General features: G+C 34.1%; 1 protein-coding gene across 9 annotated transcripts in view; it reads right to left on the bottom strand.

Moving 5' to 3' along the window:
• The window catches only part of VTI1A (vesicle transport through interaction with t-SNAREs 1A), a 507,313-nt gene that overhangs the window by 413,478 nt on the left and 75,483 nt on the right, over positions 1–18,352 (bottom strand). For 6 of the 9 annotated variants that reach the window (XR_005244054.2, XM_038008814.2, XM_007964104.3 and 3 more), the window contains exons 4-6: positions 12,635–12,712; positions 6,279–6,299; positions 1,509–1,593 (exon numbers count right to left, since the gene is read on the bottom strand). Coding sequence is in view for 8 of the 9 variants with exons in the window: in XM_038008814.2 (XP_037864742.1) it covers positions 1,509–1,593; positions 6,279–6,299; positions 12,635–12,712 (184 nt within the window). In the remaining variant the exon portion in view is untranslated. The remainder of the gene's footprint in view (positions 1–1,508; positions 1,594–6,278; positions 6,300–12,634; positions 12,713–18,352) is intronic. The other 3 variants (XM_007964105.3, XM_038008813.2, XM_007964107.3) reach the window with 1 other exon arrangement.

The raw sequence follows: 18,352 nt of genomic DNA, 5'->3' as shown, positions 1-18,352 counted from the left end.
CACAATAATAACAACATTTATATTTGTACACATGTTTTTTGGTATATAAAACATTTTTACATGTACCATTTTTTCTTAAGAATGTTCAGAGATGGGCAATATTATTTCCATGTTATTGAAGAAGAAACTGAGGCTCAGCGAGGTTACGTGATCTCCTCAAGGTCACACAAACAAGAGCTAGAACCCAAGCCTGGTCCTCTGACCTCATGTTCAAGGCTCTTTCCATTATTCACACTCTTTCCAAGAACAGTCACCTCTAAAGGTGAGCTCCCAAACAAAAAGAACACACAAAAGCTGGCTTTTATTCCAATCAGGGCAGAAAGCCAATCTATCAATTACCTCAGGGCGAAGGGCTGTCCATAACTATTAAATCTGGAAAGGTTTGTGGTTTTCTTTAGTTTTTTCACTATTAATATAATGCAAAAGTTGTTTGTATTATTCCTATTTGGTTGCCTAGAATTCATCATATTAACCAACCAATATAGGGCAGCCATGAACACAGGACAAGAAAAACACTGGCCATTCATAAAAGAAATTACTTGGAATCATTTTCATCATACTTGCTCTTACAAAATAAACATTTCTGTGACTCTAAATTTTTAAAAATTGATAAAAATATTGTGGATTACATATTTTTGTGGTTTACACATTGGGTAAGAGCTACCCAAAATATACAAAATAGATTATTTACAATCTATGCTTGACAAAACAAAATAAAAAGGGTAGAGTAATAATAAGAAACTGATGACTAATAAGGTATTAATGGATATTTATTTACTCTGGAGACAAACAGCCATTGCATGAAACATTTATAATAAAAAAGCTTGTTCATTTTAAGTAGACTAATTTTAGAAGTTGTACTAAGATTATGTTTTCTGAAATTAATAACTGAGGTTAATTCAAACCAAAAGTTTGAAGAGCATTAACTAATGCTAATAAGATTATCATGAACATGAGCCTTACTCCTTGCTATGACTTTTTCATAATTTTTGTATCTGATTATAGGCTCTATTCATGACTTATTTTTAAAACAGGATTATTAGGAATCATTTCCAACACCAGGACAAATGTGCAAAGTAAAGTAGGTATTGTTATTTCTTTGTCCCTAGTTCACATGATTTAGATTGATTAAAATGTTAATTTTTACATATGTGAATAAAACGTAAAGGAGCAAACAACTGGAGACTGCACCATGTGCTAGCAATCATTGCGGGTGGGTAAACTGACAACATGTAACTGCATATTAAGACAAATGTAGAATTTAGACAAAGTATTCCATCTCTTTTCAGATGTATACTTTTAAACCTCAGGAACTGTTTTCAGTAGATGTCATGCCTTTTAACTTGAAAAAAGATAAGCGCAAATAAGCTCCCAATTGTCTCCCCAATATGTAAACCACATCTCGGGCTGCTGTCTCTGCTACTCCTTTGAAGTTTCCCTGAAATGTCATGTGTTGTGAAGACTGCTGTGCATAAGCAAGACAATTTGCTCACTCTCAGAATTCTTACCGGTTTCCACTGCTATTTGGTATCCAGCCTCTAGTCTCCGAGATGACCTTTCCAGCCTCTCTGTGTTATCGAGCAGATGTGCCCTCTGAAAAAGAAAAAGGGGGAAAAAAAATCAGACGGCCGTCTACAATGTTCTTTTTTTGCCTTAAAAAAAAAAATGCCTTCGTATGCCCTAACATGGGGCGGGGGGCTCATAACCCATTACAGTTAATTTTTAGTGAATTTTCCATTATAGGAACCACTACCATAGACAGATTTCCAACACTCGCGTATGGACCATCCACTTTTTTGTTTTTAAAAGGAGACTCACGTTGTATATGGCCACAATGAATCTTACTCCAAAATACTGAGAAAAGTACGCAGACCATACCCAACTGGATCTTGTCTGTTTCAGCGGAGACAGATATATGAGATACTTGCTTAGATCTATGTGCCCTATTTGTATTTATTTTTTATAAAATGCAATCATTTCAAAAATCCATTTGCTCCTTTGATTCTTGCATATAGAAATTTTAAAACAGGAACTTTATTTGTAAGAAAATGATCCACAATTTTGGATGTGCAACAAGATGCTATATAGAACAACATATGCTACTAAGCCAGAATACTAAACAGCACTTCTAGTTTTCAGACAACTGGAGGCAACACTAAGAAACAAGAGACACACGTTTCTCCATTTACATAAATGGACAAAATTGTGGATTTGTTCCTAAATATATGGCGCTATGTAGATTGAAGTTGATATTTTAACACCCAGTGCTTTAGACTGTGAACTAAATTTAGAGTCATTATATATACCTCTTTTATATTTATCTGATGGGGAAATTAGAGGATTTTCTTCAAATCCTCAGCTTCTAAACTTTCTTTACTCCATTCAGATGCTTGTTGCTAATTTTTTTTTATATAATCATAATGATCATACATTAGATCTATTCAGGTTGCCAGATTTATAAGCTAATCATGGCTATGAATGGATAAAAACTGATGCGTGTGTGTGTGTGTGTGTGTGTATATGTCTAGACACTTAGAAATATACAAATGTGTGTACCTGTGTGTGTGTGCGTGTATGTGTACATGCATACATGTACCTGCATATATTAATATCTTCCCTTCTCAAATCAGTTCTGGTATTTGGCCAAAAAGAAAGAAAAAACACAACCACAACTCCTACAACTTTGTATTGTTGACAGATGTCATTTAAAATTGGAGAAATGCTTTCTAATAATAATAAAAAAGGAGGTGCCACACATATTATCTGAGTGGCTGTCGAGCGAAACGATCTACCTTGCTCTAATGAGCCCCCATGGATCTTGGAGATGCAAGCTGTATTGACATGCACACTTAAGCTAATACACCTAGACCAGTGCCTCCAAGCTCTAGCAGCCAGGGATGCTGACAGAATATCTCGCTTCCATCTTCAAAGAAAGGAAGTGATTAGTATGTTATCATTACCATTCAAAACGTGATTTCCTTATTCCCTCCCGGCATAGGTGACACATCTGAGATGCGGCCAGACGTTGGAGGCAGCTAAAGCCACATCAAAGCTTTCCTTGAAATTTTTTTGGGGGGAAGGGTGGGGGGGTGAGAATCATTAAAACAATGCATTTAGAACAGAGAGATAGGACCTGATGTGAAGGTCAGGAAGCTGCAACAACAGTCTATAATAATTAATAGAGTCGTCCAATGTACAGCAGAGAAATTAAGAGAAAAATTGTCCCCTCCCTCTGCAAAAAAAAAAAAAAAAAAAAAAAAAAAATCTAAATAAATAAAACAGAGAAAGGAAGGAAAGCTTCTTACATCATTAAAAAGCAAAATCACTGAAGGCTGTAATTAAGAAAAAGCAGAGAAAGGAGAGCTCTATGTGTCTGGCATTGATGACTGTTTTTAAATAAAATTAAACACTTTACTAAGGCTTGTCAAAAATAGCTTTCTTATCCCTAAGTTTCCTTATGTGCAGGTTCTGAGAGCAAGGATTGCTCTTCCCTTCCCTGAAAATTGTTTTCTACCTTAACAAAGGACTTAACTTCAAACTGGCGATTCTCTAAAAAGATATCAGATCTGTGAAATCAAAAGTAAATCTGAATTTTAATCCAGAATAAGACAAAGATTTTTGCTTCATTTTCATATTGGATGAAATCCCAAAATTAAAAGAAAACATTTAGTTATTAGAGATTAAAAGAAAAAAAAAAACACAAAGATCGATACTGGAAATGGACTTCCACTTTTATAATAATATTTAATGTAGGAAATAAAGCATTTAAATGTAAAATAACTGGGGGGATTTCATGGTTATAACAGCAAAATTTCTGAAAGACCTTTAAATATATATATATTACTAAATAACAGAAGTAACTCTTCTTCAGGACAGTTCAATTTTATCAGAGTAAATCTGCACACAAGAGGACTATCAGTTTACCACCAGCTTTACAGCAGGATTTCACTTTGTGTTTTGGAACCTCTTCACTTAAGTCAAACTAAAATCAAGTTCTTGAAACAGCTGCGCTATTTACATTGTTCCCTTAGTTGTACATTGCCCTGGTCTCTGTAAATGAAAGGAAATACACTACAGTAGCAGCTGATGCTTTCAACTTGCCCCCACACTCCATCCCAAACTCATTCTCTCACCCTCTTCTCAGCCCTTTTCAAAGCAGGTAAGTGAAGCTGTGCAGGAGCTTCAGACAGAGCTCAACTTGTGTGAGGAGCTGCGCAATGTGGAGAGCTGGAGACGCAGGATTCAAACGGAGCTCGGCACAGCCAACACCAGATCAGCTCCCTCTGCACTACAACCCTGCCTCCAAGCATGCCCCCTCTCCAAAACTGAGCCCAAAAAGAGCATCACAAGGAAGGGAAGGGGCATATTTTTGTTTCCAAGCGAAACAAAACACATTTTGGAGCATCTTGTCTTCTTAGCACAGTTGCAAGTTAAGAAACATGGGGGTAACATTCACTCTATGATTACTATTAGAATCCCGACTGAGAAATAATAACTTCTCAGCAAGCCATATACCAATGCAGCATCATCACTGTAATCTAGTCTATAAATATCAATGCTAGATCCATATCAAAGACTGTTAAAAGAATATTTCAGAGTATATTATTCTATTAGTTGATTAATTCTTCCAATTATAATGAAATTACAGGTTACAGTTTCGGAAACATGAATTCCAGAACCATAACTGATGAAACTGCTACTACAGGCACAAGAAAAGAATTAAGCCATCAAACAAAAATAAAAAATACTTTAAAAGAAATGCAGATGTGATGTTTTAAGTTTTTGGAATTAAGATTTCTAATTTGACACAATTAGGCTTAACAAAAATAAATCTGTCAAAAATGGGTGATTGTAATAAGCCACAATTTAATATATAAATAACATTCACTGCTTAAATTCAGGGGCAAGGGCCTCACGTAATTTCTTCATATAGAGGTTTTCAAGTTAATTGTTAGTTCTGTTAACACTAGAAAATTCAGATTCTTCACCTAAACATGAACATAAGCAAATACAACAAGCAGATACTCTATCTTGCAGAAAAATAATATTTATGTTATCCCTCACCTCAAGAATAATCTTACACATCAAAATTGCAACTGATTATATTCATTTAGTAAATATACAACTGCTCTCCTGTAGGGAAGATAACACAAAAAGGTTGTAGGGTGAAGGTTTTTGTATATTTCTCCCCTTCATTTTACATATCATGATTACTTTTTCTGAGGCAGGATGTCAGTAATGCATCTTAAATTCAAAGAGTTGTTGAAAACCACTATCTAGAAGCTTCTAAATTAACATCTGCATCACATAATGATGACATACCAATAAAAAAAATTCGAGAAAATTCTCAATCAATGCAGTCAAACTAAACTCAAAAGTAATTCATACTACTCTATACTATAAGCAATTAGACAATTTTTAAATTGCAATATGGGCCATTATGTCTTGATAGAAAAATAAAACCCAACCTTACTAAATAAAAAATATGACTACCTCTAAAAAGGAGTACCAAAGCATATTTTATATGTTTGACTTAATTTTTTAAAAATAGAATTATTCAGCATCCCTCATTAACACAAGGATACAATTATAAACATTGTGGTAAATATTTGCTGAGCCACACAAAAAAAGTCTGGCGTTGCATTATGAAACAGTCCAGCAAACTCAGAAAAATGAGAATTCACTTGGGTGCTGTATGCTACAAAAAGGAAAGTGTTTAACAATGACGAAAACTTTGGCCATTCTTAGGTATCTATGTACACAGAGTAGCAGGGCATTTATAACATATGTGTGTTTCCCCAAAAGGATAATAGATCCACGGTGTCTTATGTTAAACCTAATAATTTTGGGTGGGGGAAAGGAGTTTATTTAAGAACAGTTTACAGTAAAGTAAATCAGAATGTTAGAAAAAAAAATCATACTAGCTTCTTTGAGAAACTACATAAATAAACTTGAAGTTAGAGCCTACAATAAAACTACACTCAGGTAGAGTTTTAAGATATTCCTTTATTATTCCTCCTTATTTTCGGCCACTAAAGCATTAACTTTGTCCCAGTTCCAACAAAGAACAATGATCCCTGAGATAAGCATGATTAGGATATAGTTGTGTTTTAAAAGATTGTGAGCAGAAAAGATTCCTGAACAATATAAACGATACTTTTTGCTCTGTGTAGATTTATCTGGAAAAACAAATCCAAAGATCCACTTCAGATTTAAGAACTCAATTTTACAGGGAAAAGCAGAATTAAAAAAAAAAAAAGAAGCTAGGAAGTACTCACCTCTTCACGTAATTTTATCAACTGCAACATGAATGCACAAAAAAAAGATAAAAAGGAAAGAAATGGCAGGAAAGAAAGATCAGTTGTGTGACAGGATACAGAATTAACATTGACAATTTATCTGTTTACATGTTTAGCATTTAAAAATCACAGACAAACACATTAAAAGAACCTAAACATAGACTACATGCAGAGTTTTTTGAACGAATAAAGATCACTTTCTCACACTGTCACATTAAACAAAGAGAATAGTGTGAAATTCTCTTTTAAAGTACATCTAAGACACCATCATGAAATAAAGGGGAACGACTTCATAGAAGTCTATATTATAAAGAAAGAAAACAAGTTTACTGTTCCTCTCTTCTAAGAATGTACCACTGAAGAGGTTTTGTATATACAAGTTTTCAGGATGTTTCTCTATTTGGAATCTTGACAACTGATTTCAGATTTTACCTACAAATGAAAATGATTAATAGCTCATGCTTTGGTTCCAAAAACTATTTAAAACAACAAACTATTATGTTAGTTAATGTTATACTTGTACCCACTCTAGTAATAAGACTGCATTTGGAGGTAATGTTATTTTAATAGAAAATAAAGTATGCCAGGATAGAGAATACTTATTTAGAACATAGTATCAAAAATTCATTATCATATGAACTTTTGTGTATATAAGAGTCAATTTCTAGGTTTTTGTTTTGCTTAAGAGGCTACTGCAATCATGTGACATGTTTTCATTTTAATTTTTTAATGATTTCTTCATTTTTCAATTTTCTTCATATTGTAAACTAGCAATGAGCTCTTAATTCATTTATATTGCAGTTTGTTTTCACTAAAGTCAAATAAAAAAATCACTCCTTACTTGTTAGTCAATTCTCCTGTGATAACATTTTAATTCTCTTATTTAGAACATTTTTCTATTTGCCTTAAATATATAGATAAAACAAGCTGCTTAACTCTTTAGGAACTAAAATAATTATATAACCATATATCTGGCTCATTGTGTGTGTGTATGTGTGTATGTGCGTGTGTATTTGACACTATTCTCAACTACAAATACCACTGTATAAGTGAGATGATGACCACAGTTTCTTCAATGACTAGAAACTGAAACCTATGTTGTTAACAGACTAAACCACATTCCAGGTCTGAAATTTGCATCCTCAGCAATTCAGGTCTGCAACTGATAATTTTTAAACATCCAAATATCTGTAACATCTGTTATAATACTTGACATATGCAGGCCAATAAATTAAACTATTGCTTTGGGAGAAATGTGCCTGAATTGCTCACTATAAGTCTCTCTAAAAGTATCATGTTTACTGTAGCCCGGATATCTCAACGCTTAATGCTGTTTTTGTCCCGAATTCAAGGAAGGCAGTATGCATTCCAGCTTATTCTGTTATTTCATTTGCTATATGAAAAGTATTTTGAGTACCAAAGAATAAGATTTTTTAAACTGTTAAGAATCCTTTATAAAAAAGGTACATAAGTTAACATGTAATGTCTCACAGTACATTCAGTGAAAATGCAACTTTTATTATCATAGTTTCAAAATAGACAAGAAGTTGTCTTTATTTTTATTAACACATTCTCTCAGCAACCATCCAGTAACACATAAGTAAATCATCTTGTCATTTCACGTGAAAAGTTCTAATTCTTCCCCAAAAGAAGCAAAATTTTAAACGAAAATACCTGGCCTATCATATATCGGAATCTTTCTCTTTGCCATCCCAACATCATGGGAGAAAAAGGCAAACATTAATTCTCAGAAAGAGACGATCTGGGAATTGATCGGCCAGTTATCTTTTCTTTCTGGGGGCACTATTCTTCGGTTGACTATGATACTTAAAGGGCCAAAGTTTAAAACTACTCTTCAGCAATAGAGACCATTTCGGGCATGCCACCCTGCCATAATCAATGAGTGTTTAAAAATGCTACCCATTTGTTTTTTCAATAGGTTCCAAACAAAAAACGTTCTATCTTGTTTGTGCTGCATGGCTGCATTCAAGCTCTACATCGGATTTGTAGCTAAGCTAGGTAATGGGAGGGTTTTTCATCTTTATCTTTTTTTTTTTTTTTTTTTTGGTTAGGCCGAGAGTTATTCATTCAAGTAAACAAAAGATGGCCTATTTTTGAAAATTAACAATGCTTAAACTGGACTGTAAGTCGTGATTTTGTATTTTCTCGAGTTACTAGCTCCATCATAGGCAACGCGAGTGTGCAATGCCACCATGTTGAGCTATGATAATCAACATCTTCTTTGAAACAAAGATTTTTTTCCCCCCCCAATGCAGAATTTGATACAAGAGGTAATCTGTTCCTTTGTGGGCTGAAAAAATCTGGTTTACGCTGGTTTGAACCAGTGGAATCTCTTGTGGTTAAGCCTTCTGCTGTGACTAAAATCAAAACGGCACTGCAGAGCATGTGAGGGTTCATGCGCGCGCGCCTCTGTGTGTGAGGTGCGTCACGTGACCCCCAGAACTACCGCATTTTTTTTAAAGCTGATAACGCCACTGCCGTCTCTGTCCGCATACAGATAACGAATAAATGCTGAACTCTATTAAACGCCCTTTACACATTATCGTGGGTCGAAGGCACAATTTTCTGAACTTATGATGACAGTCTATTTATTTTGCTATAAACCCTCAGCACGTAACGAACAGATTTGTGCCTGGTAATGATCTGCTCTGCCGGGGCTATATGAAATGATACCGACCTTCTTTAGATCTTGGGGAATTAAATTGACCGACTTCACCCCCTGGTCTGTAGCTGAAGTTTGACACACTTTATGCACAGCAAGCCCAAATCAGAACTTAAGAGAACCTCGTATTAAGAAATTAAGCAATCATTATCTGCTAAATATTGCTTTGCCACAAAACTTTCCACACATTTGGAAATAGTCTACTCTTTATATTTTGAATCTTCTATTTAGGATTTATTCAAAGTCACTGATCAATATAATTCTGCATATAGAAACTGAGAGAGTATTAGGGTTCAAAACCAAAGCTTGGAACAGTTTATTTGCCCCATTATCATACATCACTATGAAAGGCTTTATGGTTTTATTCTACAACTTGTGTTTTTCCTTTTATGAGAATGGTTCTCATGAAATGCAATCAAGTTAGGAACTATTAATTTCCACTCTAAATACAACATCACTACATTCAAGAACTCACCTCTTCCAAAGAAATAAAATGTTGCCTCATGGAATGGTAAATACGGTATTTTCAAAGAATAGAATGATAATGCTTAAGACAATAGTCCTTGGAAAGCTGATAGCCCAACAGTACTCGAATGTACAAAGTAGGTAATTTTCTTGTCCCTTCTTTGTAAATCAAGCATGAGCTATATTTGATTGAATGAAATGAATATGAATCAGAAATGAATGTACACAAAGCATTTAATTTGGAAATTAAATGCAAGGTGTATTGTATGAGCGACATTAAAAATGCTTTTGAAAAATTCTTAATTTCTGAATTTTTAACATTTCTAATCATGGCAGAAATGTTTATGTACCTAAGAGTATATTAACATACTTTATAGTTAATTGGCAGACTATAATTATATGTATTAACAGTCAGGTTTCAGATGCCTAAAAAAACTGCATCAGAAATTACCAGAATGAGAAATAATAGCTATTGTATTCATATTGTCGAATCTTTGCAAAGAAGCAACTATAAGGAGGCTGTGTATGTGATGTTGAAAATACCTAGCCAGTATTTTACCTATACAATCATTGCTATTAATTCCTTATTTTCCTATTTTGATCTATATTTTTAAACTGACAGATATATCCCAATTGCGGTTAAATGAATATTGCTATTTTTATCACATTTTGTTTATCTCCAAGTTTTATCCATATATTGTTATATTGTTATATTCCAAGGACAAGAAGTTCTGAAAATCAATTTATTAGCAAACAACTTAGAAGTAAACTTATTTGTAGGCAGAAGATCTTTTCTTATATAAATTATAAGTAACCCTACCTAGAAAAATCTCTTCCTAGCTACCGAGCTACAAAAATTAATATAGAGCCAAATTAAAATTTTTTCTTTCTTTACAGAAAGAGCTTCTGTCTTGATTCCATATTCTGAATGAATGCTGATATGGAATAAAAAAGTTATTCTCAAGTGACCATACCTAGTTAAGGATGTGTTTTAGTTTGAGGGATTTTAATTCCTATATTATGACAAAGAGCCTTAAAACAAAAGGCAGTGACTTCATATGAAATGGAAACTTTGCTACATTTGGTAACAAAATATCCAAAAAGTTAAGTGTGGTCTCTTTGAACTTTTACACCTCATTCAAATTTTAGACGGAAAAGTTCACACAAGTAATAATCTAACAGTACATATTCTCGTGACTATAATTTATCATACTCTATTTATTGAAGTGACAGTTCTTTACATCTAAACTTCAGGTTCTCCAAGCACTTTCAGAATTTGTAAGTTTGATTTATACAAGTCCAGGGGAAATCTGTGCATAATCACTTTAAAGTGACAGGAATATAATTTGAAAAATTCAGAAAATATGAACTCAATCTATTTTTGTGGAACAGTTTTCTTTAGGCATAAAAATCATACTTATATGTACGCAAGGCAAATGTTTTAGACATATAAAATGTCCATTAAGAGAAGTGAACATGTTTGGAAAAAAAAGGGATCCCTGTCATAGAACTACAACATCCATTACAATAAAGGCGTCTGAGTTAGACAGGCACACCCCCTTCCTTTCTATTTCCTCTGCATTAGGCAGTAGTTTCAAATGAGGGAAAGATCTATAGCTGTTTAAAGAACTGACATGGGAACTACGCATTCACTTTTTTGCAAAAAAGTTAATGCTTTTTTTTTTGCAGTAGATAGGAAATAAAACTATGATTCATTCATTCAAGAGGTATGAGCAATCTAAATCTCACTTTAAAAACAGAAGAAAATATTTCTCTCATCCTCACATTATTTAATCTATTATGAGTAAAACCCCTTTATCACATCACCCTTTTATGTTTGATGTGCTGTTTTTTTTTCCTTTAGCTATTCTCACATTTCAATCAGGGAAGCTGAAATCCCAAGTCAAATCTGAACGTGTTCACATGTCTGAACTCAAGCTGATAACATCCAAATAGTGGAGGAGGTGAGATCTTTCCAAAAACAAACATAATCAGCTCAGTCATTCTTCTCTCTTTTTTGGGGGTGGGTGAGTAGAGTCCTTAATCACACAAACAGCATCCCTGTTACGGATTATAATATAATAGATAGCAATATACTATTAGCATATATAGACCTACAATATCATCTATTTGAGATGGTAAATACAATTATGCAATTTTCATAATACGTATCAATATATAATGTTTCACTATTGTATTGAAATTTTGGTTTACTCAGTGACTGATTTATGTTCATTTTCATTTAGGCAGAGTAGAGACTTCTATAATACTTGCCAAAGTGGCATTAGTAACCATGTTCAGGTCTTGTTTCTGAAGGTCCCTATCATGTATTTTCTTTAAAAGTATCAAAGAAAATCAGTCATTAGGGTTCTTTTGAGACATTTTTAAAGTCATCTCTACACTGAGGTTCTTAAAACTTTTTTAAAGTTGTATACAGTATCTGCATTAATTAATGGAGTCTGCAGTATTAATTCAAAGAAAGAGGCGGGACATTAATTAGACTCATGACACTATGGTACGATCCAATGAGAACCGACAGCCAAGGTGTAAAGCCCTTTTAAGAATAAATTGTATCTTATTTTTTTGCCTACGCAGATCTTAAACTGCAAAAAGACTTATCCTATTATTATTATTATTATTATTATGACTATTATTTGACAGAAGCAGGTCCTCTATATTGGTATCCAAGTTCCACACTGTTGCTTCCAATTTGCATTTTGGTGAATGTATTTTTAAGAAGCCACACAATAGGAGACTGGGCTACCCTGTTGAATTTTGAAAGCTTACTTTCATTTGTTTTGCTGCAAGTGTTGATTTAATTATACTGCATTATTATCAAAGCTGTATTATGTACTTTTTTATTCCTTTTACATGTGTTTGAGGTGAAGACCTTGGCTTTGTCTGCAAACGGTGTGTTTCAAGTTATTCCTTAAGTACTAAATAATAAAGAAAAGAGAAGAAAAGATTTTTTTAAAAGATAGCAGACAGTGATCACAAGGTAAAGGGTTAAATGTAAGATCTCCAAGAAACATTTTGAAGTTGATTAAGACTCCAGCTTTGCATTAAACAGTATCGCTTCCACATGAGTTGCTGCTAATACCGTTAAGGAGCAGCTTGAGAGCCCAGTGCGCCAGTGACCTCCTTCACCCTCCAGCCACCCACCGGGCCTTCCTGATTAGCATTCTACCTGGTTCTCGGAGGAATTCCCATCATCCCCCAGGAGCTCATTCCGTACTTCGTCACTGTAGGCGATCCGTGACCTTTTCTATAAAACAAAACAAAAAGGGAGAGAGTGAGAGGAACGTTAGAAAGTAAAGGCTTCCAAGCTTTATTGGTATCAAGGCTGATCTCAAACCTCGAGAGCCCCCTAATGGAAACCTATTGGCTACAATCTGCACACCAAAGTTGTGTAAAGTTCCTGAACTTGAGAAGTTTCATGTAAATTAGAAGTTTTTGAGATGTCAATAATGAAAGGAAACTCTGTGTTGTGTAAGTATTCTATTAATATTCATAAACGGATCCGAACTTGTATATTATTCCATACATTGCCATTCAAATAAGACACTAAACTGAAAGAAATGCAGCTATATAACTGTATGTCTGTAAAACTCACTAGATTGTACTTAAGGCAGGAGTATATGGTTTGTTTGTTTTTTTTAATATTGTGGCAGGAAATGGACATTACAAAGCTTTCAATTTAGGACTTTAAAAGTCTCTAATACTAGGGTAATAATTACATCTCCAACTATACTCTGCAATGCCTAGAATAGCATGTCTATATTTCTTTCATTATTGTGATGTTACTAACCAGAAAGAGAGGGAATTTAAAAGCCCCTCCCCTGTACAAACAATAATTTAAATGTCTCCCAGCTCTCTATAAATAATGGCCTAAGGAAAAGTAATGAAAGTGTGTGTGCGCGTGTGTGCATGCATGCGTGCATGTGTGTCTGGTAAAAGAAACTAAATTTCCCAGTCACAGTAAATAAAGGCAAGTAGGCTATGAGTCAACTTTTCACAGTCCCAGCAAATAAAGACAAGTGGGCTATGAGTCAATGTTTCACACACTGAAAATGTGTTTTACAAGAAATACACCCTTCTCTATAAAGTCAGAGGGACATGTCTGCAAGCAATTCATGAATTATCTAAATGTATACACATTCGGAAAAGCCAAAAGACTGAACATTCGTTGGAAAGCTAAAGTGTGGGCCTCAGATCCCACTTCAGCATCACTATTTCAGATTTGCAAGTTGCTTTGTTGTCTTTTCTGCTTCAGAATTCACTAAGAAAACCATTCCATTAAAAAATGGCAGCTGGAAAACAGTAATCTCTTCCTCACTTGCGATCTAGAGTTTGGGACTTAAAATTTCTTACTTGTTCAACTGTGATCTGAAAAAGTATTGTAGTTTAAAAGGACTATCAATTCCAGAGCAGATGTCAACAATATGATTTTTAAATTAGATTTTAAACTAGTGAATAAGCAACACTGCTTGACCACATAGAGATCATAATACCTTAAGCATCAAACATATTACATCTGAATTTAAAAGAACCTTAGACAAGAACAACCAATACACTTTAAATCATTTTGAAGTTACAACTTTTCCCAGTTGGGGTTCCTTATCTTAACCACAAAACACAGAAAATTATTTCAGTAACTATGTTTATCAATTCTCCCAAGGATGGTGCATAAGAAAAAATTTAGTTCATTACATATATTTGAAGACAAGGCTTAAGTCTCTGGCAGAATCCAGTTGAAAAGGCTGAATGGAGTAGAAATAAAAATAAATAAATCTAGACATTCCTTTGCTTTTTAGGGAAAAAAATAAGTTTCATGGAATTCTAAAGGTAGCTCTGGTTAAACTGACACTGGAACACTGGGGTCCTGACTCACAGCTCAGTGCTCATTCTACCACACAAAATTTCCTCTTCATTCAATTACCTTTTTAGGAAAAAGGCACAAGAATTGCAAAATGTTTTGATATTAAGGAGACGGTGGCATCCACTCCCTGCCCTGAGTCTCCACCCTAACCCCCATTTCCCCGCCACAAATGCATATCTTATACCTTGGCTTCTGCAATAAGTCTGTAAGTAGATAAATAAAACCAACAATATTGCAGAGAGGAGGACAGAGTAAAGAACTCAAGTCCTCAGCATGAAGTCAGTAAAGATATCTGTATCAGATCTCTTGACAATTCAGTAGTGACCCAACTCAGTCATTTGTGAACATGCCAGACTTTTCACCATCACAAACAGCATATATTAAGCCTGGTTCTCTTATTGTATTTACTGAAGCCATTATTAATTAGCTATTCCTATTGACTTCATACAGAATCACATTTAAAAATGCTAAATGCTAAATTATCAGGGCAGTCCACTTCATGGCCTGAATACGATATTTAGATCAAGCCAAAGCTTGCTTTTGCTCATTTGGAGTTCCTACTACAGTAGCTTCAAACTAGCTAAGCAAAAGTATTTTACAGCATTAAAGGAAATGGAAACCTTTAAACAGGCTGTGGTATCAGAGCTGCCTTTTTAATTATTCATTTCATCACTATGGGGGACAAAAACATTCCACAGTATGCAAGAGTATCATATGGAGATTGTTTTTGTTTTCTCCCTTTTTTCACCAAAATACCAACAAATTGGCATAGATTGTTCAATTACATTATATTCTTATTTTGATTTACTACACTTCAAAAGGAGAAAATTATAAATGTGTATCCCTAAATATCTAATCTTGTTTTGGTTAGAATCCACTGCTTTTAAAAACCAGCAATTAAGAGTGTACATGCTCAGCAACAGAGGAGAACTAAGGCTTTATCCACAGTTGAAGGGTGGTCCCTGTAAATGTCATTCTTTACCATTGGGATGGTAAAAACTGGTTGTTTGGATGGCTTTCTGGATATAATTAAGCAAATGATATGCTGAGTTTAACAAAGTGGTCTCTAACAGGACTGACTTTTCTTAAAGAATGAAAAGACAACTCATTTCAAATATCAGAAATAGTTCCTCACGAGCATGACACAGCGACGCTGAAAACTGAACTCTTTACATGTGAGTTTCATTTTCCAAACAGAAAACAAATCAAGACTATTAAAAAAAACAACTAATTATATTTAGATGCCCAACATTGGTATTTTCTCATAATTTTTTACGACTTGAAAGTTTAAGTTAGCTGATTGTACCTAACCATAACTGAGTCTGCAAGATCATCATTAAACTAACTGAATACCAAAAAAGGGGAAAAATCCTTTGAATGACAAACTGCTTATTTTATGGGTAATTTTCCTCTAAGACATCAATAAATTATGTTACCTTTTATGGAATTAAAAAAAAAATCTCATGCTACATTAATAAGTACCTACACAATAATTTAATTTCGAAGATTCAAAGTTAATAAAACTCAAGCATTTACTGTATCTTGATAAAGTTCACTAAAATATTTTTTCTTTATTATCAACGGTATAAAATTTGTACTTTAGCCAAATGCAAACATGAGAATTTGAGCTGGAAATGTCACACATTCAGCTACAGTTTGAAGGAGCCCAATTCATAATGCATTTTATAAATAGTTAATGACTTCTATACATAAGCTAACCAGGCAAATCAAGAAATTGTCAACATTTTTAGTCTTAGTTGTCAGTTACCACTGTCTACTGGTGCTTTATATGTGGCTTCTGGAGAAGACAGAAGCTCTATGCAGTTTGTAATCTACTGCAATTTCTGGTCTGTACCATAAGAATGGAAAAGCTTCAGCTGACAATACTTGACACACACACACACACACACACACACACACACACAACATATACAGAGTTAAATACAAGAGTACTCCTCACTTTTAATTGTGTGTTTGTGTAAAGTTTACTTCTTCTAACTTATATACTTTGCTAGACTACATGGTTAGAAAGAAAATCTATAGACCATACATGAACTATAGAAAAAATATGACAAATAAACAACTGATTGTTACCACTAAGAAGTTAGATGCACTAGTTTCAATGGCGATTTTAAACTGATAACACAAGTGAGTTATGAATGTGAGAATTTCGGATTCAAGGTGATTTTTGATTTTTACTTGGTATAAGAACAGGTCCTTTGCATACTGATTGGCTGATTTTCTTAAAGCCAAGTTCAAACAGATACACTTGCTCAGTTCTGTCTGGAAATTTGGCTTGAAACAATCTTTCTACTTGACCCAAGCCTTGACATTTCCCAACTGAACTGAATGTGTTCCTGGACAGGCATTGCGAAATTAGAAACAAAATGAATTAACTTAGCTTAAACTAATTAAAAACTGTGATCTGTGGTACCTCCTCCTGTATGATTCTACATGTGAAATAGAGTATACGTAACCAGAATGAGGATTCTACAGCCCAGAAATAGCAAAAGCATAACAATGAAGTTGGTTTATTACTAAAGCGTATATGAGAATTTAATTTCCATGGCGTGCACATGGCAAAGCAATTGCTTAAATTGCCTCACCTGGGAATTTAATACAATGTTATCATCAGACCAGCCACATTGTAAATAGATTTATAATGCTTTCCATGTGCTGTACTCTGTTGCATATGAATTAAGTAATGATCTGGTATTACAATAAAATCAGCTAGTTCCCACACCTGGCAGACAGGATATTTCACTAAATTAATACCCATACAGCTACATCACAAGGCATAGGAGAGGAAACCATCTCAAAGGCATTCGACTTGAGTTTTACATGGGATGCAAATACTTGATGGCTACGTAGAATGTCACCACATTGAATAGGGCTGCTGAAGACAATCTGTTTCTAACATCTGTATCACAGAATTAAGACGTTCTCATTCCCATTCGATTTTGGCCTAATTTTCTTCATTCAGCACTTTAATTACTAATCAGCAATCCACAACATTCACAAACATTAAGCAAGCCCTTTATTCTAATCTATGTGCTGCAGACAGCCAAATAATTGATACAGAGTGCAGTATGGTTTTGGTAAGTAATGAAAGAACAGCTTGTCCTACTTCCTAATCAAATGGGTCTATAGAAGAAATGGTTAATAGATTTCTCCATAGGTCTAAAACAAATTACCCAGTCTGGCCAGACTTTTCCATTGCTTCTACCATGTCTTTCAGTCTCCATATATTTAATAATGCCCAAGGTTACCAGGTGATACATCTATTAAAAATTGCTATGCTTTCATAGCCAAAGAATTTAACTGCTCCAAAGAATTTAACTGCTCCTGTTATAATTAACACTTTGGGATATCTACAGAAAACCATGAAATTATATTGATTAGTTAGTCATCTAATTGCTGGCATTCATTTCTTACCTAATTTTATCTGGTTCTAATTAAATAATATCATACTTCTGTAATGCCCAGATGGCATTTTCCAAAATGCATCTATCTTTGGCACCAAGTGTTCCATTTTTAGCCTCACTTCTATTTCTCATGGACAATTTCAGCTTTTCAGCCACATACCACCCCTGCACCAGGACTCAAAAAGGCTCATCAATCCAGGACAGAAAGCTCACATAGTCCAGAAAAAAAATTAAATGGAATGTATGAATTTTTGTTTATCACCGTATTCTCCATGCTGTATTAATTTCTAGCAAAAAGCAATTTAAGGTTAAAACATGTATCATACTACATGGCTTAGGTAAAGGTAAAGAAAACTGTTAGATAAATGTTTGATCCCTGGAACATTGTTAGGATGGATGGAAAAGCACAGGGTACTAAATAAAAAGAACAGAGATAGCATTTCAGTATGTGATCTTGGTCGAATTAAGTTTTCTGAGCATCAGTTTCTTCATCTCTAAAATAATGGTATAGTATTTATTTCCTAGGGCTGTTGTGGAGATTTAAATGTTATAAACAAATGCAAACCTATCCTAACACTTTGTATATGATGACCTTCAGAGC

The sequence above is a fragment of the Chlorocebus sabaeus genome, chromosome 9 (genome assembly GCF_047675955.1).
Source record: "Chlorocebus sabaeus isolate Y175 chromosome 9, mChlSab1.0.hap1, whole genome shotgun sequence".
NCBI lineage: Eukaryota > Metazoa > Chordata > Mammalia > Primates > Cercopithecidae > Chlorocebus > Chlorocebus sabaeus.
The sequence above is the reverse complement of the archived record's forward strand: the minus strand, read 5'-3'. Positions and strand labels throughout refer to the sequence as shown.